The sequence below is a fragment of the Lagopus muta genome, chromosome 19 (assembly GCF_023343835.1).
Source record: "Lagopus muta isolate bLagMut1 chromosome 19, bLagMut1 primary, whole genome shotgun sequence".
NCBI classification, from domain to species: Eukaryota; Metazoa; Chordata; class Aves; order Galliformes; family Phasianidae; genus Lagopus; species Lagopus muta.
Genome location: NC_064451.1, coordinates 7,951,444 through 7,971,339, shown reverse-complemented (window position 1 = coordinate 7,971,339; position 19,896 = coordinate 7,951,444). Strand labels below are relative to the sequence as shown.

Sequence of the window (19,896 nt, the reverse complement as noted above, 5' to 3'; positions counted from 1 at the left end):
CTACGTTGATTTTGTTAAGCACTATTTTTAACAGAATGTCATGCAAGATTAAGTCAACTTCCTTGCAGAAGTCTATGTTTGTTATTTCAGCCAAATTACCTTTCTGAACTGAATTCATAACCCTTCTTGCTTGCTTGATGAGCAGTTCTGTGGAGCGACGGATTGATGTTCCATGGCCCTTCCCACTGTGTCCTCTATCATATCATAGAATGGCCTGGGTTGAAAAAGACCACAATGATCATCTCATTTCAACCCTCCTGCTGTGTGCAGGGTCACCAGCCAGCAGACCAGGCTGCCCAGACCCACATCCAGCCTGGCCTTGAATGCCTGCAGGGATGGGGCATCCACAGCCTCCTTGGGCAACCTGTTCCTGTCTGAATGGATCAATATCAGCCTAACAGGTTTAGTGGGCAAAAATAATGGTGGTAGGTGGATGGTTGGACTAGATGACCTTTTCCAACCTTAATGATTCTGTGATCCTATGGTGTCAGTATCAGACTAAGAGGTTTAGTGAGGAAATACTGGCAGTGGATGGATGGCTGGGGAAGGCTTTTCCAACCTTGGTGATTCCATGTTTCTATACGTGGGTCATCTCTGTTGCTCTTGTAGAATACTTCAGTTCACTTTTAGCCTCCTTTCAGGCCTTTGAAACCTCTCTCTTGCTCTGTTATTTGCACAGAAATCAGCATCACTGGTGCAGAGAGCATGCTGTGCTATCATTCCTAACATGGGAATTATTACTCCAAGAAATTCTTTCTTTAACAGCAGCATTCAGGCTGTGGCTTCAGCTCTGAGCACAGCGTGCTTCCTGCCGTTGGAGCTGCTCGGGGGCTGCAGTGGTTGGTGACACAGCATTGGGAGCCACCCCCTTCCTCTGCTTCCATCCCTTGTTCTCACTCATTGGCTGCTTAAGCAGAAAGAAGCGCTGTCAGTTACATGAGAAGGTTTGGAAGTTTGGCCAAGCAATGCAACTGAAGCACAAATATTGACAATGTGTTTTAAAAACAAACCCAAACACACTGGTACTCGATGCCACTGCCAACTGTTATCATGCAAAAAGGAAAGAAAGCTCTCATGTGAAACTATGTGTAATCCCCTTGGCTTTCAAGCAGAACAAAAGATTACTTCTGATTTGGAATTACTTCCAAGCATTCCAGCAGGAGAAACTATTTGCCTGTTGACAACTGGAAACTGGCAATTGGAATTGATAAGACAATCCCTTTGGATCACTGTGACCACCAGCTGATGGCAGTAGGAGCCCTGGGTTACGTGCCCAAGCCATGCACCTCTGATCCAATGCCTCCAAGAAAAGCCTCCTGCTGCTGTTGTTCGGCTTCTGTTGCCTCAAGATCAGATTCAGAGGAAGAAAGGAGTACAAAGAGCCTTGAAAACCAGAACTCTTTCCCAGGTCAGCTATTCTTTCTTTTCTCTCCCCCCAGAGGGATAGCTGGGCAGGTGTTTCCATTAATCCCATTAATTCCATTGCACACAGCAGCACCAGGGGCGATGCTGCACTGGAACTGCCCAACATTGCACGACCCCTCAGCTTCCAGCCCCACATCCACCTGGTGCTGCAGATACGAGTGCTGTTCTTAATGGAATCCTGTTAATTACAAATTTCCCTCTCTCACCTCTCCCTAAATTCTGCTTGCATTAGGAGCCTGCTCACAGAAGGGCACCATGTGGGGTACAGTGGTATTAAAGGTGCTGCTTATTAACTTTTGAGTCATTGATGCCCCTCCTCTTGTTTGGGATGATTGGGTCTCTTTGCTCCCAGTGCTTTTCTCATTGAGACCCTACATTTTCAGAACTGCTGCCAAACCTGTTGAAGTGGATTTAGGGGTTAACAGACTGGCCATGGGGAAAGAGGCAGAAAATGCCCATAGTCTGTGATCACCTGTGCTTCCCTCACAAGGAGCCATCCCAAAAAAGGGTGCGAGAAACAGAGAGCACAGCCTGCTCTTCTTTGGAGGCAGCCTTTAAAGGAGCTGAGAAAATGACAAACTTTTTCTGGAAAAAGCTGAGTAACAGCAAAGCGCTCCCAGGATGTACCTGTCTGAATTAAAAAGGATTGAAGACATTTTGAGGTGATGGCATTTAATTACAGCTGTTACGAACAAGAGTTGGCGATGAGATTGCACCACTTCAGCAGTGACTTCAGCTCGGGTCTGTCTGTGTTGGGAGTCTGAATCACTTCTTGCACATAAACCCCAGCAGAGGCCACCAGCAAGCTGCTTCCTGAGCCGCAGGAAAGCTGCCAGCTAATTAACGGCGATGTGAGAGCCTCGGAGGAAGGCTGGCTGAGCGAGTGATGAAGACATCAAGGCAGTGGGGGGATGTTCCTAGTGATCATATATGCTCTGCTCAGTGCCATCCCGCTGCCATTCCCTCTGCTTTCTGTGGCATGGCTGTCCCTGCCAAGCAGTAGAACAGAAGTTAGAGCTCCTCAGTACTGGTATAGCTTTGGATATTAATGATCTTCCCCAGGATCTGTTCCTCCTTTTTGCTGCTGTTTGCAGAAGCTCTGTTTTATGTTTAAATATCATCACTTCGCTTCCTCTCCATCTCATCCAGTCTGAACAAATCCATTTCCTTCACCTTTTTCTCATAGGTCACACGTGTCATTCCCAACACGTGATGCCATGCGGATGCCATTCACCAGATGAATTACAGGTATTTTTAAAGCATTGGGCTTTCCTTCTATCTGCACACAGGTAAGCCGTGTTGTGCCTTAGGCCCAAGAACCCACAGTGAGCTTCTTGGCACGGCCACATCTGGTTAACCAAACCCAACCCACAGCAAAGTGATTGATTCGTTTCATCAAATGAATTCAAGCCTATGGTGACCCGTTTGCTGCTCCTACTAGAAGAAAAAGAAGCAGAGTCAGATGATGAATTATCCATCAGAAAGCCATGAATGCTGAGGCCAAAGGGGACCCTTATGCTCATCTCAGCCTGACCTCCATCCTGACCCAGGCTGTGGAATCTGCCCCAGTGATTCCTGTGCCATTAACATGTGGGTGTTTGCTCAGAGCTCTGCAGAATACGGTACATCTGGCTGCAGCCCAAACTGCAAGTTGACCTCCACCCTCCTTTCTTTCTCTCCCCTCTCCAGCATTGTTTCTCACAAGGGCAATTGCTCCATCTGCCCACAGCCACTGACTGAGCAGCACTGAGGCCGTGCAACAAAGCACCCCCTGTCTCCTGCACTGCAGCCAGAGGCAACAACAGCTGCCTTTGGTTTTTATCGTTTGCATTGGCACTCTTTGCTGGAAGAGAGGCACGTGGGGAGGCACAAACACCCCTCTGGTGCTGCCCAAATTTTCTGGGCAGCTTGGCCTGGTGGTTGGCGACCCTGCACATGGCAGGGGGGTTGAAACTAGATGATCATGGTGGTCCTTTTCAACCCAGGCCATTCTATGATTCTGTGAAATACCAAAGTCTCAAAGGGCTGTTCATGTTCATGGGCTCGTGAGCAGCTGCATGTTCTCCTCAGAGAAACCATAACCCTGGGTAAGAACAGGCTGGTGTGTGGCACAGAACCCCAGCCTGGCCGGTAGGTTTGCCTGTGGTCCCTCCAGCAAGGTGTGTTTTAGCTGCTTGCTCCCTTTTTGCTGTGGGGAAAGGTGTGCATCAGGACAGCTGTGCACCTCCCTGAGTGAGGAGAGCACTCTCAGCAGGATGCTTGCAACCCCCACTGCTCTGGTTGGTCTGCAGAGTGAAGACCATCCCAAAATTCAGGCAGATGCAGGCTTGTTTACGAGGATTGTTTTGGATTTAAATGCCCTATCAATTAACTCTTGTGGTTTGCTAGCAGGGTGTTATTGATCACGTTGTGCCCCAAGCAGAATCTTTGTGTGCTCTCAGAGGGGCTTTTGTGCAGGTCCATGGGGAGGAACCCCAGCACTCAGGATGTGGCTCTGGCTTTCCTCTGACCACAGGGCTGGTGGTGGGGCTGCTGGGAATGGACAATAAGCAACTGGAACCAGCCAAAGCCATAATGTGTGCCTGCACTTCTTTGGGGAGTCCACAATGATAATGATATTTAATTTGGCGTTACTGGATAAGCAGCACTAATTTGCAAGCTGGCTCCTGCTGAGTGATCCACTCACTAAGTTTTATGGGAGCACTGCGGGCCTCAAAAAAGAGGAAGCTGGATGCAGTGTTTGAAGGTGACCTGCATCCTTCTCCAGGCACCTGAGTGACCATAACCAGCAAAGGCTCCATAGTTCAGCAGGACAGAGCTGCTGCAGATGAATCCAGCTCCTTGCTCCACAACTGTTGCTCCCAGATTTCTGCCGTCAGCAGCACAGGGCAGCACCAGCTGAAAGCTCACTGAGAGAAGGCAGCTGTGCCCATGCCTGTCCTGCCTGCTGGCTTCAGTGTGGGGCTCAGCCCAACCACCCCCAGGTGCTGCCTCTCAGCCTAACGACCTCCAGGTGTGGGCACTTACAGGGCAAAAGCTCTTAAGCTGAGCAAGCCCAGACTCACCTCATTAAGGAATTAAGTGGCTGCATATGGGGTAGATCTTCAGTAGCGCTCTGCCCACCGAGCTGGGCTGGTTGCGCCCCCGGGCACCGCACCCATTAGCGGAGGGCAGCCCCGCACGCTGCGCTGCTCGCTCCGCTCCCGGGGCAGCGCGGAGCCCGCGGGTCGGAGGAAGGGGAGGAGGCGGCCGAGCCGCTGCTCGCCGCGGGCTGACATCAGCCGGAGGAGGGGCCTGCCCGCGAGTTTCTTGGCTCGGCGCATCACTTCCCGCTGCTGCCATACTCCGGTGCCCGGTGCCGGGCTGCGGCTCGGCGGGGCCGGCGCCCATGGCGGGTGCGCCCGGAGGGGACAGCCCGGGCTCTGCTGCCCGCCGGCTCTATTCGAGGTGAGCGGGGCGGGGTGCGGGGAGGGGAGCGTGGCCCCGGCAGCCTTCAGCCCCCGCCCGGAGCTCCGCGGCCGCAGGGACCGGAGCGGAGATGGGGGGAGGACGGGAAGGCGGCAGTGGGTGTTCCGGGGCGCTGGGTGAGGGAGGGGAAGGAGCCCTGGCTGCGGGAAGCTGTTGCATGTTTGAGGAGGAACAGAGCGAGAGACTTGAGGGAGAAAAGCCGCTTTGGGGTGTGGGGGTCGCTCGGTGTGGGGCGTGGTGGGGGCTGGGGCTGCGGGTCCCCATGGCACCGACGCGCCGTGCTCTGCGCTAAGGACAGCGATGCTCAGACCGTGCCCGCGGTGGGCGTTTGCACTGCAGGCTCTCGGTTACGCTACTGGTTTCCAGCACTTTGGGTGCTGCCCGAATTCGCACAGCTCCGGGCTGTCTGCTGCTCGTGCAAAGGCCGTATATTGCCTGTTTTTTTTCACCCGGTTCAAAAATCAAAAAGTCTGAATGGGGGTCGGTTGGAGGCCTCCCAGCATTGCCTGCAACATCGTTTACCTTGCTTGTCCTCACTGTGTTTTGTTTCTCCTCTTGTAGTCAGAAGTGGGGGGAATACAATATCTGGATGCAGGGGGGAGGGAAGATCACTTGGGCTGCATTCAGCATGCCAGCATGTTGTCAGCTCTTTTCCTTGCTTTGCAATAATTTTCAGCATAACTGTTGGTTTCTGCAGTGTTTACTAACTTCTCTTGATTGTGTTGTAAACAGTCTCCATCTCATTCATTAATGTCACTACAACTGTACCTGACCTGAATATGCAGTGGGCAATTAGAGTGCTCTTCCAGAGCACCAGGGATCCTTCTGGAGAAGATGACATTCTCAGAGGTGAAAGATTGTTGGTTTCCTGATGTGGAGGGGAGGGGGTTACAACAGGGTAAGCCTGAGTTTGCAAGGCAAATTGAGGGGAAGAATTTCACCTGTGGGATGGACTTTGCTCTGGAAGGGCCCCTGTTCATTTTGCACAGGTGTCTAAAGAATTACATCAAATATTCCCATTGTTTTCTGGGTGCTGGAATGTGTAAAGTTGTGAAAACTTTGTGAAGTCTGTTCTTCTGTAGTGTTGGTAGGAAGGCTGTGTTCTGTTCATGTAAAAGAAAGCAATAAGAAAGTGGGCTTTCTTAAAGTTACAATTGGAGGCACTGCTGCACGACTGCCTGCAGGCCCTGCAGTCACAGGTGTCGGAAATGGTAGCATTGGAAATGCTGGTTTTCTTTTGTCAGCCTATGCAGTCAGTCTCAGAAGACAACCCCCCCAAAACAGCAGGATAACATTTCTGAAATAGCTGTGCTGCATAATGGGTGACCTGAGCAAAAAACCCATGTGATAGCTTGACACGTGGTGGTTTTGTTGATGTCTGCTTGGGGACACTGAGCAACTGGTAGCTTCACTGTTTGTGAGTGGTGCTGTCATCCTGAATTGGAGCTGAGCAGAAAGTTCATTCTCTGCTGGGGGGGGGGGGGTGTCATTGCTGCCCCAGCCTTGGGCAGGGAGTTGTGGCTGGGGTTTAATGCGTGCTCCTGCAGGACCTTGGGCATCCCATTGACTCTGCTGCCACTCTGCTTGTGGGGCTCAGGGAGGGGAGCTCCTTCTGGTGCTACATGTGTGAGCTCTGGGAGGAGGATGTGCCTTCTGTCCATGCAGCATGGTGTGATCTTCCTTTTATTCTGGCCTCTACGTGCTGCTGTGAGTTGGACAGGTGTTGTCTTGGGGGAGCTGGAGATGGAAGTACTCAGGAGAAGGAGATGGGAGCTGGCTCCACAGCTCAGCTTGCGTTCCCTTTCTCAAGGCCAGCAATGGGAACATCCCAGATGTTGGGTTTGCTCCTGATGTAGCATAAAACAGCACTGTCAGTGTGCTGCAGCTACGTGCTGTTCGTGCTACCCCTGGAACACATGCAGGCACATCTCAGGCCTTGTCTCCTTGTATTCTGGCTTCCCAGCCCTGCTGCCCTCTCCAGCAGATCCAGCTCTCTGCCACCAGAGAATAGAAAACGCATATACAAGTTTTGTTCTGGTGTGGCTGAGGTGTTTTTTTCTGTTCTGTATTTTTTGTGCTTTAGTAATGTCCCAACTTGCATTCTGCTTTCCTGAAGAACAAGTTTGAACTCGGGTCTTACGCAGCCAGAAGCCCTTGGCAGCAAGTTCCTTTGGGTGGAGGGATTTCTTATTTAACTCTTGATGCTGTTTTGCTTTAGGAACAGTTTTATCTCCAAGCTGCTCCTTTGCTGTACCTTGTTCCCCCCTCCTGTGTGCCACTGACCAGCTCCAAGCAACATCCTGTGACAAAATCACACCAACTGAAACAAAAATGCCTCCTGTGTGGGCTGCAGGACCTGGCCTCAAAGTAGGGCTGCTGGGTCCCCGGCTATTGATACATATTAAGTGGGAAAGCTTTCCCATTTGCTGAGCTTCTTTCTCTTTTAGGATACTTTTAGTTAAATGCCCCCCAATGGAGCTGATTTTCAGAGCAGGCTTAGCAACAAAGTGACACGTGTGGGATCTTCTTTCCTTCCTGCAAAATAAGCAGGTGGGATCTTGTAGGAAGGATGCATCCAGAGGCAGCTCTGCCTGTTGACAAATGCAGTGAATCTGTATGTAACAAACACTCAGCCTGGCAGGTACCCCCACCCCCCCAGTGCTGCTGTGGGTAAGGGAACAGGGAAAGGCACTGCAGCTGCTCTAACAATGCCCAGCCATGTTGTGCAACCACTTAAGGGAAGGAAGTGAACAATTATCATTACGATGCAGTTTCAAGGGCACTATTAAATGAGCAAAGTTGTAGCTCTGCCTTGTACTTAGCTGGCTTGTCCTGGGGTGGAGTGGCAGGGCAGCAAGGCCTGGCAGCAGCCTCGGCTCATCCCCAGGAGTGGGGTGAGATCTTAGAGCAGCTTTGAGGCATTGAGCCCCAAAGTGGGTACCCAAACCCCAAGGCTGTGTCATGTCCCCATCCCAAGTGTGCTTGGCTGCTCCCTGCCTCATGGAAACCTGGGGATGGGAATTGCTTAAGTATCTCATTGGTACCTGATAGCTTTTACGTATTTTGGAGGAAATGATAATAAGACCCCTCTGCAAGGCCACAGGTGTTGGAGCAGTTGCACAAACCCTGAATTAGCTACTTGGAAGGCAGTGCTGCTATCTGACCGTCACCTTCAGGGTGGAAATCCATAGCTTAGTCTTCTACTCCCAGTTTTCCTCCAGTGAAAGCACTTTGTCCAGGAATGATGGGCAGTGCAGCCATAGGCCTCTCCCTACATACTAAGAGTAGGAAGGATGCAGCTCAAGAAGTTTCTTCAGCTGGGATGTCTGTGCAGCTGCAAGAACTGCTGGAATGTCTGACAGCTGATGATCTCGTCTCCCTTTCTGCTCCTCTCTACCCCTTGTATCCCTCCGGGGGTTTGGGGCTGATGCATCAGCTCTGAGTGCTGAAGGGGAAAGATAAAGGAAATAGGCATTTCCCCATTTTTTTAAGCCTACATTCATACAAATAACATAACTCCATGTAGGAGCCATTTCATGTTGAGCCCTGGCTGCGCACGAGAGCAGATGTTCTTACTTGGAAACTGCTTTTAAAAATGTATGGATGAAATGCAGTGCCGTCAGTGGATGTGCACAGTTTGCTCCCTGAGCTGCTGTGAGTGCTGGCTGTGCTGTGCCCATGGGAGATGTGCAGTGCTGCACACAGAGGCTGCTCCTGTGGGAGCAAACATTGCCTCCAGCCGTGCAGAGTTCTGCTGTTGAGCCACGAGGGGAGCTGGGGCAATTTGTTCATTTGCAGCCTTGCTTGTGCCGTGTGCCCTGGTCAGCCTGCAAAGGGATTTCTCTTGTGGTGGGATTGGATTGCAGCAGATTCAGGGCAGTGGGATGGACTTGGCTGTGGGGTTTATGAGTCTTGTGCCAGTGCAGGGAGCTGTGGTGCTGTGCTCCCAAAGGGAAGCTGTGGCTCACAGCTGGGGCAGGTGAGTGCTGTGTGTTTGTGCTTTGCTGACCACAGGGCCGCCCCTGCTTGGTGCCCAGCAGCTCTCCTGTGATCCACGCTGCAGTGCTGGGAGCACAAAGAACAGCCTCGTCTGTGAGTATCCATTTGTGCCTGAGGAGAGCTGGGAAATGCCAATTAATGTTCATCTCTCTAGGGCTATCTGTTAATTACTGTCATCTGTGGTTTGTTCTATAGTAGTGGTCAGTGTCCTGTGCTGCTGCTGTACGGGAGTGAGTGGGCTCTGGGGGACTGCATTCATCCCAGGCTTCTGCAGTGCTTAGCAAACATGAGCATTTCGTTGCAGCCTTCCTAGGAAGTTCAGCTGCTGTTTGCAAGGGTGAGAATCCACACATCCTTCAGGGTGAAAGAGAATGAGGGTGGCAAAGCTGGGAGCTGAGTGTCCTGACTCCCACTCCTCCCCTCCAGTGCTTCCTCACCCCCATCAGTGAGGTTAATTGTGGGTTGGAAGCACTGGGTTGGTGTCTGAGCAAGCTGTGCAATGCAGCCTTGTGCTGCACAGTGTGACAATGGGGCTGCTGTTCTGCTCAACGTGGAGGGGGGACAGGAGGTTGTGTGCCTGGAGCACTAAACACCAGGCTCTGCCTGCCTGCAAGGTTGCCAAGCAAATGTGCTGGGAGTGCTGCACCCTATGGGCTGTGATGCAGGGAAGGAGCAGCAGGGTGGGATCTGGTGGCCCTGGCTGATGGAGTGTCTCTTGGCTGCTGTGGGAGGTGGAGGGAAATTGTGTCCTCAGTACTTTAGGGAGGACCCAGTTTCTGCTGAGCTCTTGTGAAGTTATCACAGCTGATGCTGTACCAGCATTCAACCCCTTCCCAAGCAGCTATTTTCTGTGGGGGTTGTACTGTGCAAATGGCACTGGGGGCCGTATCTTACCGCAAGATGTGGATACCATCAGACCTGCCTTGTTTATGGCCAACCCTTCTGCAATGTGAAGGCAGAAATACAACCCTCACTGACTAAACAGATGAAAATCTCTTCGAGTGTATTTCTCTCTTCTCTGGCAAATCGGTGCTCCTGGATTCAGGGAGGAGCAGTGTGCTTAGGGCAGCCCTTGGGTTGGCTTCTCATGGCAAATGAATTGGAACTTGCACATCTTAAAGTGAAGATGGATGTACTGGAACTGTGAGAGGCCATGTGAGCTTTGAGGCATTTCCTGGCCTGTTTGTCCCTCTGGGTGCCTGAGCTCTTGCTCTGATCCAAATAATAAACCATATGAGCTCACAGTAACATGCCCAGGATTTTAAGGCTGCAGCCCTTGGCCAGTGTTCACACTGACTGCTTTCATCAGGGCTGTGATCCAGGGCAAGCGTGAGGAGGTGGGTGGTTGGAGACTGATTTTTGTCTCTGCTGGAGAAACAGTGGCTGTTGTGTCATCTGCACCCATCCCTTTTGTGTGCACTGCTGCAGAATGTGTGCTTCCTTCCATAATGATGGGTGGGAAATTGTCCTCAGCTGTGACACCGAGCCCTGATGTCCTGCCCTCATGTGGAGCTGTGCTTCTGCAGCTTTGGGAAGGGCAGTGAGTGTGTGCAGCCTCAGCTCCAGACAACTGAGTCATCCACCAGGGCTGCCAGCTCTCCCTTTGCTGGTTGCCTGAGGCGAACATGGCACAGTGACAGGAGATGTAAATATGCACATACACACACTTGCCTGCATGGGAGAGAAAAGCAACAGCTCGAAATGGGATTGGAATTTAAAATTGGAAATATTACTGAGTAAAACCATGTGTGCTGGAGGCCGTGGCTGCTCCTGAAGGCTCCTGGAAGCTGCTCGGACCTGGTGGTGTTCCTACATGTGCCCCTGATGCAGTGAGGTGAGAAGCTCTTGTCACCCCTCTGTCATCCTGTCACTGCTACCTGTGCTCCTGGGGTGCATTTCTTTGCACTGCCTGCTGCTGTGCCTTGTCTTCGTCTCTCTGCCAGATGAAGACATCTCTGCAGGAGCAGATTTTGCTGAGACCATGCATTATTGAGGAGCCAGTATAAAATGAGCTCCCTTGTTTTGGATGTGTGTGTAACCCTGGTGTTATTTCCTCCCCTCTTCAGCAGCATAAAGGCAGAGAAGAGCAGTGAGTTCCTCAGTGCTACAGAGCAGACTGTGTGCTGCACAGAGCCATTGCAATACCTGGCAGGTGGCAAACAAAGGCTTAACCCAAAATGGGTCTGTGGAGGGGTCTCTGCTGCCTGTTCCTCCTTCTGGCTCCTCAGCTGTGTTCTTCTATCACGCAGGTAATAAATGGTAGAATATTAAACCTATGGCTTCTTCCTTTCTATGTGCATGGTAACAGATGCTTGCCATGCATTGTGATGGGCAGCAGCAGGGAAGAAATATGGGAGAGAGGGATAAAATGGAATTGAATGTTAAAGGGATGGGGAGCACAGCTTTAGGAAGGTTGGTTTGGAAAGGGAATGCTTTCCTACTGAAATGGGATTCTGCCTCCCACCCAGCAGGCATGGCTGTAGGAGAGGTGCACAGCAAAACAGCACAGTAAGAAGATCAGCTGCTGTTTCTCTGAAGAACATCACTGGTAACTGACCTTTCAAAACACTGTTCCTCTAATTTGGATTCTCCAGCTGCTGGCAGCGCCTTGCCTGGGGTTCTGGCTGTGCTGAACCCAGAGCAGCATCCCATCTCGCTGCCTTGGGCAGGGTGTGTGATTGTTTTGTGATAGTGAGAAGGAAATTATTAGGGAAATTACTAATGGGCTTGCCATATCCAAGAAACAATATGTTTATACAAATCCCTGCTATAGAAGAGCAGTACCAGGGTCTATACCTCAGCTGCAAAGATGAGCCACGCTTTGATCTGTGAAGCAAACTCCCAGCATTATGTGCCTGCATGCTTTAACACGGGGTTATTGGGTTGGCATTGGTACTGGCTTGTTGGAGCAGAGCCTCATGCAATGCAGTGTCTGGCCATGAGCAGGGATTTGCCTCCAAGCTCTTGTTCCATACAGCTGTTCATTGCAGTGCTGCCAAGTGTTTCCAGGGCAGATGCTGTCTGTGAAGATATGTTAGGACAGAAGTGCTAAAAATTCTGGGGAATGCAGCAGAGAGCGATGCTGAACGATGCTCTGGAAGGACGAATAGCAGCTTGCAGAGTGCTGGAGCTCCAGGTTATCCCACAGAGCCAACAGACACCAATGCACAGTGCTAGACAGTGGGTCTGTTCTGCTCAGGTTGCCAAAGCAGTGCGTAATTCTCACCTTGCATGTGAGCTGTGCTGCTGTGAGGCCTGGCTGGCTGGGTGTGCTGCCATACTTTGCCTTATGAGCATGCAGATTAAAGCTGATGGTGCATGTGGGGATTTCCATCAAGTCACCGAGAACCCAAAAGCACTTTTGCTGTGGTTCTGCTGAGTCTGGGTTTGTACAGAGGGGCTGCATAAGCTGTTTAGGGATGTTGGTGGGGGCTGTGGGGCTCCCTGGTGGAGCTCTCAGGAGAACTGCTTTCTTTTCAGATGTGTGAATGTTGTGTTTAGGAAACCCAGGAGGTGCCCTGTGGCTGTGAAACAGACATGGGGAGCAGCAGTGTTGGGGTTGCTGCCTCTTTGGATGCACCATGCTCAGTTGCTGTGTTTCTGCTGATTGTTTTTGGTGGGTCCTACGGAGGGTGGCTGAGTCTGTGCTGTTCCTACCATTAAGGACACATTAAACTCCTTCCAATGGAAGTGCTGGTGCTTCAAATGTATCTGGGTGAGCTCTGATTGCTCAGCATCTCCCTGGCTTGCTGCCTGGTGACTCAAGGGATGCTTTCAGAAGGATCCCAAAGGCCTCTCCTGGTGCACAGTGCTTGGCTGGGGGCTGAGAGGAGCAGGAGAGGCAGGAAGGGAACAGAACCAGTTGGCTGTAGGTTGCTGAGGATTCAGTGGAAGAAGCACACTGTGAACTTTGCTATCATTACCTGTTACCCTGCACCACGATGCTCCGTTCGCATGGGTCTGTGGGCAGGAGAGAGGCAGCTGTTGGAGCTGGGCAGGTGTAGGCAGGCTGAGGCTGCCTGTATGTGGGGGCTGTGGGCTGCAGGCAGGGGTTAGCCATGTGGTGACCCCTGTCCTTGCTGTCACTCGGCAGCATCTCTTCACTTTGCAGTGGTTTTCCTGGGTCTGTGCTCCAAGGCAGGAGCAGCTGGCAGCTGAGAGGAAGGAGAAGCCATTTTCAGTGCCAAACTTGGTGTGAACGCAGCCTTGTGTGTCAGTGGGTGAAAGAAGCTGAGCAGCACAGGAAGAACAGAGTAAGTGGGTCAGCTGTCCTCATTGTATCGCTGCTGGTGAGTCAACTGCTTGTAAACATAGCTGGTTTTGATGTGTGCTGCAATTGGAACTCTGTTTTGTAGCAGGGGCAGCGTGCTGATTTAAATCGCAGCATACATTTTAGTGAGAGGAAGCGCTGACCCAACTGCCAAAGCAATGTTATAATGAAAAGCCATTCAGACTGCACGTCCTCTGTTGCCCTCTGGTTTCTGGAAGTGACTGAAGGAAATAGCGCTCTGCTTCTGGAGAAATCATCCCCTGAGTGTTGTTTTGTTGCTGCATGATGGATTAATTTCATTGATGGCATCAGCGCTGTGCAAGAGAGCTGCAGGCTTGTGGGGAGCTCAGGAAGCTTTCCTGGTTGTGCTCAGATCAGTGAGCTGGTCTGATACACACAGTGACCACACTGCACATCCTGTTGCAGCAGGGCTCTTCCTGAGAGGGAGCTCTCCTGCACTGTTCCTCTTCCAAGACACTTTGCTTGATCCGTACCTTTCCACTGATCTGTTCAGTTTGGGAGTCAGAACGTTTCTTGGTGGGCTGATGTCCAAATTGGAACCTCCTTAATCATGAATTCTCTTAATCACTGTGAAGTTTTTACATCTAAGTGTGTTGAGCATGGGTAATGAGTGAAAGAGTTAACCAGGATCAACAGGAATTCACATTTGCACCTTAATCCCAACTGAGCCATCTCCAATGCTGCCAGTTAATTAGATCCCATCGTGATCCTTTTAACGTTTGAGTAATTTTGGAGTACCATGGTTTAAACTTGTTGCATGGCACCTGGGAAGTGAAATCTCTAACAAGCAATAGGCACAATTGCACTTCATTCTGCTCCTGCTGCAGGAGGTGCTGTGCTGGGAGATTCCATGTAGTCACCTCCTGCGAATCCTTCGTTCTGCTGCATTAAGCCTTGGGCTCTGGACCTTGCATTCTCTTCTCTCCTGCCCATCCTCATGGGTTTGCTGTTGGATGGGCACTGCTGAGGCTGGGAGGTGCTTGCAGCAGGGAGCACTGGGTGCCTTGGGTTTCTGAGCAGACACTGAGGGGGGTGGATTCAAATTGCTGATGATGACGCGGCTTGTTGGAGCCACTAAGAGTTGAAATGGTGTTTTATTCAGCTCTACTAATCAGAGAGTGAATGCAGCTAAATACAGCTGTCTTCCTTGCTGTCATTTGGTATTTATTGGCAAATATGCAGTGGAATTGAATTCCTTGTAAGTACTTTGCAGCTAATGGTAGGTGGCAATTAACTGAAATGAGTACTGTTGAGCACGGATGCTACCATCAGTGAGTGGAAGAGGAGCCAGCACGTGGCCCCAGCAGCTTCCAGAACACCTTGTTGTTTTCCCCTTTGGATTCCCTTTATCGAGACCGCAGAGAAAATAGCTTCTTGTGTGCCTCAGGCTGCCTGCTTCTGCCACAGGTAGCGTGGGTCTGTGCTGTTCTGTGGGTGAGCAGGGAGAGGACAAGTAGGAGTTATCCATGCAGTGTTTGGCAAGGGAAAAGTGAAGATTTGGGAAGAGCGGGTGGTTGGGGTGCTGCAGTGTAGCTCCAAGAGTAGTGTTCCCCCATATGGGGACATGGATCATCACAGAAATCCTAGAGATGGAGCTGTTTTGACAGCGAAGGCGGTCACTGTTAATGGCATCAGTAGCACCTGGTGCTGTTCTGCTTTGCTTCTTGCTTGACAGTGTTCTCAGCATTCCTGGGCCCTTCGCTGTCTTCTCTGTGCTGAAGGTGTTGCTCTATGAGTCCTCGTGTCTTGCCTGTGCACCCCTTGTGAAGGAACATCTTTTGCTCTCTGTTCTTTCGGTACCTTGCCAGGCAGCCAAAAGACAGTCTGTGCCGTGCTGTCATTAGCTGCAGTCTGACAGTGATGGATGACCCTGTGAGATCTGGTTGTTAAGGGCAATATCAGCCCTTCCTGTTCTTCTCAGCTCTTCCTGCCTTCAGATTACAGCCATCCTCCTGAGCAGAAGCTAAGGCAGAGGGAAGGGGTTCTTCTGCCTGCTGTGTGCCAGCAGTGATGCATGCTCCTGTTGTTGCAGTGATGGGGCTGAGCAGTGCGTGGTGCTGTTTCATTTGTGTGTCTCCCAATAGAATACAGTGCAGATTGCAGAGCTCATCTGTGGCCAAACTGCTTTATGCTTGGCCTCCGATTGCTTCTGATAAACGTGGTCTTTTTGCTGTTGTTTCTTAAATGCCTGTATTGCCCCACGTTAGGTACCTTTTGCATAAGGAGCCAAGTGCTCCCAGAGCTGCCCTGGCTGCAGCCCTGTGGCTGTGTGCATAGCTCACATGCAGTGCAGCGACAGGACCTGCTTGGTGCTCCCATGGGAGCTGTTGCTGGGGCCCTCCCCAATACATACAGTGGTGTTCTGATTCCTACATTACAATAGGGGTCTTTAAAACCCTATCCTGACTTGTCTGGATTTGACATGCTCAGTCAACTCCATGCATTCAGGGAAAATCATTTTGCTGTGCTTGTGCTCTTGCTGTGAGCTGGGAAGGCCACCAGGCTCTCCTGAATGCCTGTGATTTGGGATGTTTTCTGCCACTTGGAAGTCCTGCCTGTCTGGAAGAAGGTGCAGATCTCTGCATGTGATTTGCACCTAGGGCAGGGGCAAGGCTGCTCCTTTGAACTCCATTGTCCTTCTGTTTTTCTTCCCCATACTGTGCTATTAGCAAAGAGGTTGCATGCACTGGAATTGCATTTACAGGCTTTGACGTCTTAGCTGTGGAAGGAAGAAAAGCAGCTCGTGTTCTGCAGAGTCACCTCTGAACCACACCATATGGCCCGACACCTTCAGCTTCTCAGCAGCAATTTGCTGGCTCAGGAAGGAGTGAATCTTCTTTCCTGGAATTAAGGGTGAGCAGTAGGTGCTTGCTGAGGTAGAATTGAGCCCAGGCACTCTGCCTGGGTGTCAGCACAGGGTGAGGGGATAGAGGGCTGTGCCTTCTCACACAGGGATGTTTAGGAGGCCAACTAACTGGGCATGTGTGTGTGTATGGGATCTGCCTTCTGCTTGGTCCCAGCCTCTGGAAGCTTCTCGTTCCATTCCTGGAGCTGACGGACGAGGCCTCTTCAGAAACAGCTGAGCTGCTGTGTGATTCTGCCTGGAGATGTCTTCTGTTCTGGAGCAGCTCTGAGCTCCTCTCCTGACAAGAAGAGATATGCAGCACCAGCAGCTCTGGCTGCAGCAGTGACATGGGCAGGGGCAGCTGGTGCAGTCACAGAGGCAAGGTGCAGTGGGAAGAAACCAATTCTGAAAGGAGATGAGTGCTTGCCTTGGACCTGATCATCTGTTGGGTTCATCCAGAGCCCTTCTTCTTTGGGCAGCGCTGAACATGTGAATGAGCCAGGAGTCTTTCGTTTCTGGATTTTAGCTGTGGACTCAACTCTCTTATATGTGAAACCAGCAGATGACAAAGGATGCTCTACTTAGAGGGAAGAGGATGTTACTTTCTCTAGGTCTTCCAAAGCACAAGCAGCACTCCTTTTCCCCTCTCCTGAGGACAGCATACAGGAGAGGGAAGAAGTGAAGCATTAGTGAAGCTCTGGACTCCAGCAGCTTGCTGGTAACACTGCCCAAGTGGATGGAGTGAAAACTGGAGAGCAGTGTGGGTTGTGTGAATTGGAAGATGCCATCAACATCTTCCAAACCCCAGCTCCCCCTGGTGAGCTCTGCAGTGAGAGCTGTCTGCAGGACTGTGCCTGGTGGTCCTCAGCCCTGTTCCCTCCTCCTGCCCGTGGGTTTGGAGCTCTGGGTTTACGTCCAGAAAATGCGCAAGCTGCAGAAGAAGAGGTAGGAAGGGGCTCAGGGGCTTTGTGGGAAGAAACGGGGCTCCCATTTGTCTGTCTGACTCAGTTTATTCAAGGCTGGTTCAGATTGGCTCACTTGAATGGCAGATGCCCCTCTTCTGCTGAAGTCGGCCTCGTTGTTTCTCACAGTTCAGCTTTGGCCAATGGAAGCTGCTGGGCATGCAGCAGTGGGGTGTGTGAGGCTGTTTGTTGCTGAACATTTAGTTGCTTCCTGTGCTCTTTGTGTTGTGTTTCTGAATGCTTTTAAAGCCTGTGGTGACTGAATTACACGCTGCGTTGCTTCCTGGAATTAGCCCTGGCTGTGGGAAGGGCAGGCGAGTTGCAGGAGTGGGTTGTGCTTCTGTTTAGCATTGCTGTCTTCAGCTCCTGTCCCTTCACATGGCAGCAGAGGCTTGGCTGAGCGTGGAACAGTCTCCCCTCCCTCCTTGGTGTGCTGAGGTCCCGAACTGAGCAGTGATGCTAATTAGATAAGGCAGATATGCTGCTGAGCAGCCTGTTCAAGGGCAAACAGATTTCCATTAGGCTGCGTGCACTGGAGGGCTGTGTCACTGCTGTGTGTCCAAGCACCAGGAAAGCTCCTGGGGAGTGTGAGTGTGCACAGGTGTGTGTGTGTGTGTGCCAGGGCAGAGCTGGGGCATGCTGTGTGCTTCTGGCAATGCTTCCACCTGCAAATGGAGGCTGAGCAGGATGCTGCCCTTGGAATACTCATCTGGGCTCTGCTATTGCAGGGTGGGGAACCATCACTGTTCAGATCACACAACAGTTGTGGTCAGTCCATGACTGCAGTGCCATGAATTAGGCAAGCTGTTCTCCAGCTCAGTTCTTAGACTCTGTGTCGGGTGAACTCAGGCTGCTAAAGAGAGCCTGGTTAGCAGGATGAGCTTTGGTTGTTGAAATGTGAAATGAAATAATGCAGAGTGTGTTTCTGTCTGCAGCCTCCCAGCTGGAACTCAGTTTCTGTGACAGTGGCTCCATCCCCCCATTTTGAGTTCTTTCAAGTTTCTTCTCTGCTAAGTTGCCTGAATTTATTTTTGCTCACTTAGGTGCTCTTTTTCTTTCTCCAGTCCCCAGCCCTCTTAGGGACTGTTGGCAGATGCCTGTCAGTGCCAGACAGGGACACCAGATGCCTGCTCTACTGATCTGCAAACCACACAGCTTGCCATGATCCTGCAATGGGCCCCTTCAACTCAACACACTGCAGCAGAAGCTCATTCTTACTAATTTTCTTGTGGCTTGGCTCAGTGATCTGTGGAGAGGAGTTAAACATTTTTAGTACCAACAGGCAAACATTTTCCTTTTTCCTGTATCAAACAGGGATTCAGGCATGGAGCAAAGCTGTACTGGCACTGCAGGCAGCCTTCTTGCACATGCGAAAAACCCCTTGGGTGGGGGCTGTGGAGGAGCTCTCTGGGTTGAGGTGGGAGCTCTCAGGGGTTGTGAAACAGCTCCTTTCTCCCTGCTGTTATTTGGTGGCTTTAGGGGCTGAAGAGCAGTGAGATGGAGGAGGTTGCAGGGCTGGGCCTGGATGTGTTGTGAGGGTGATTTTTGGGGGAGGCATCTCTCAGTGCTCCACATGAGCCTGTATAGGGGGCAGCAGTGGGGCTGTGGCCACCCATGTGAGTGAGTGTGTTGTTCTCAATCTGCGTAGCACAGCCAAGCCCCCTGCAGCACTGTTTTACTGAGAATAGAACTAAAACCTCCTTTGAGTGTTTATCATCTTTGGTCTGACCCTTGCTTTTCTGACTCAGGATGAGTGAGCTGTAATTTTTCGGAGCGGATGTCTGCCTTTGACCTATGTGGCTTTGGGTTTTTAAAATACATGAAGCAGAAAGGAAAAAAGCCAAAAAGAGCAAAGAGAAGGCTCTGAGCAGAGACGCAGGAACACGCTGCATTCATCCCCCCCCCTTGTGCAGGGGCTGAGTTTTTCAAACATAAGCTCTCATAAGTGTGCCCTGTTCTGGTGGGTGTGAGGCTGCTCTGAGCTCCTGGGAATGGCTGTGATGTAGGACTCAGTGGGGAGGAGGGCATTCCCTTCCCTTGAGTCAGTGGCAGCAGCTTTGCTCCTCTGTGCTCACAGCCCAGCTTGCACTGCTGCCAAAGGTGTTGAGAAACGGGGGAGAGCAGCTCTCCTGGAGGCTGACATGCAGAATGCCTGTGGAAAAAATGACAGGCAGAGCTAATGGAAAGCAGCCCTGCTGCTCAGCCAGGGAGTTCTGTGCAGCCCGGCGTTGCTCTGGTATCCAGTGAGGAGATGCTGGGCTTTGGCTGCCCTCTCTGTTCCCCTGAGGAAGCAGCATAGACACAAGCAGCCTGGGTGTGAGGCTTTGGCACCCCCTGGAAGAAGAGCAGATGCCATGCCATGCTCAGGATGCCAGCACGCAATGTGGGTGCTGGGTGGCACGAGCTCCTTGTCCTGCTTCCTACCATGAACTCAAGGGCTGCTTGTGGCTGCTCACAGGTGCAGTTTGTAGCTCTGGGTGCTTCTGTCTCACATGCAGGAGTTTTTCTTGATGCAGTGAGCTGAGTTGGCTTTGAGTTTGGCCATGGTGACATGGGCACACCGGGTCTAAAATCTCTGAAGGTGAGTATCTTGCTTTTGGCAGAATGGAAGCATCGTGCCTGGAGCTGGCCCTGGAAGGAGAGCGTCTGTGTAAGGCAGGGGACTTCAAAGCTGGGGCAGCCTTCTTCGAAGCAGCCGTGCAGGTGGGGACAGAGGACCTGAAGACTCTCAGTGCCATCTACAGCCAGCTGGGCAATGCCTATTTCTACCTGAAGGAGTACTCCAAAGCCCTGGAGTACCATAAGCATGACCTCACACTGGCCAGGTAAGCACGTTGGCCATTCTTCATCCTAATCAGAATTTGAGCAAAGGAAAGTTCTGTGGCATCTGAGCCCAACGGCCTGAG

At 51.4% G+C, this 19,896-nt stretch overlaps 1 protein-coding gene across 6 annotated transcripts in view; it reads left to right on the top strand.

The window, feature by feature from the left end:
- The first annotated feature begins 4,502 nt into the window (after positions 1-4,502).
- The window catches only part of GPSM1 (G protein signaling modulator 1), a 50,544-nt gene continuing 35,150 nt past the window's right edge, over positions 4,503-19,896 (top strand). For 3 of the 6 annotated variants that reach the window (XR_007380608.1, XM_048965733.1, XM_048965732.1), the window contains exons 1-3: positions 4,503-4,872; positions 10,959-11,141; positions 19,594-19,815. Coding sequence is in view for 5 of the 6 variants with exons in the window: in XM_048965733.1 (XP_048821690.1) it covers positions 4,814-4,872; positions 10,959-11,141; positions 19,594-19,815 (464 nt within the window). In the remaining variant the exon portion in view is untranslated. Of the gene's footprint in view, positions 4,873-8,949; positions 8,986-10,688; positions 10,727-10,958; positions 11,142-19,593; positions 19,816-19,896 lie in introns of those variants that run through there. The other 3 variants (XM_048965736.1, XM_048965735.1, XM_048965734.1) reach the window with 3 other exon arrangements.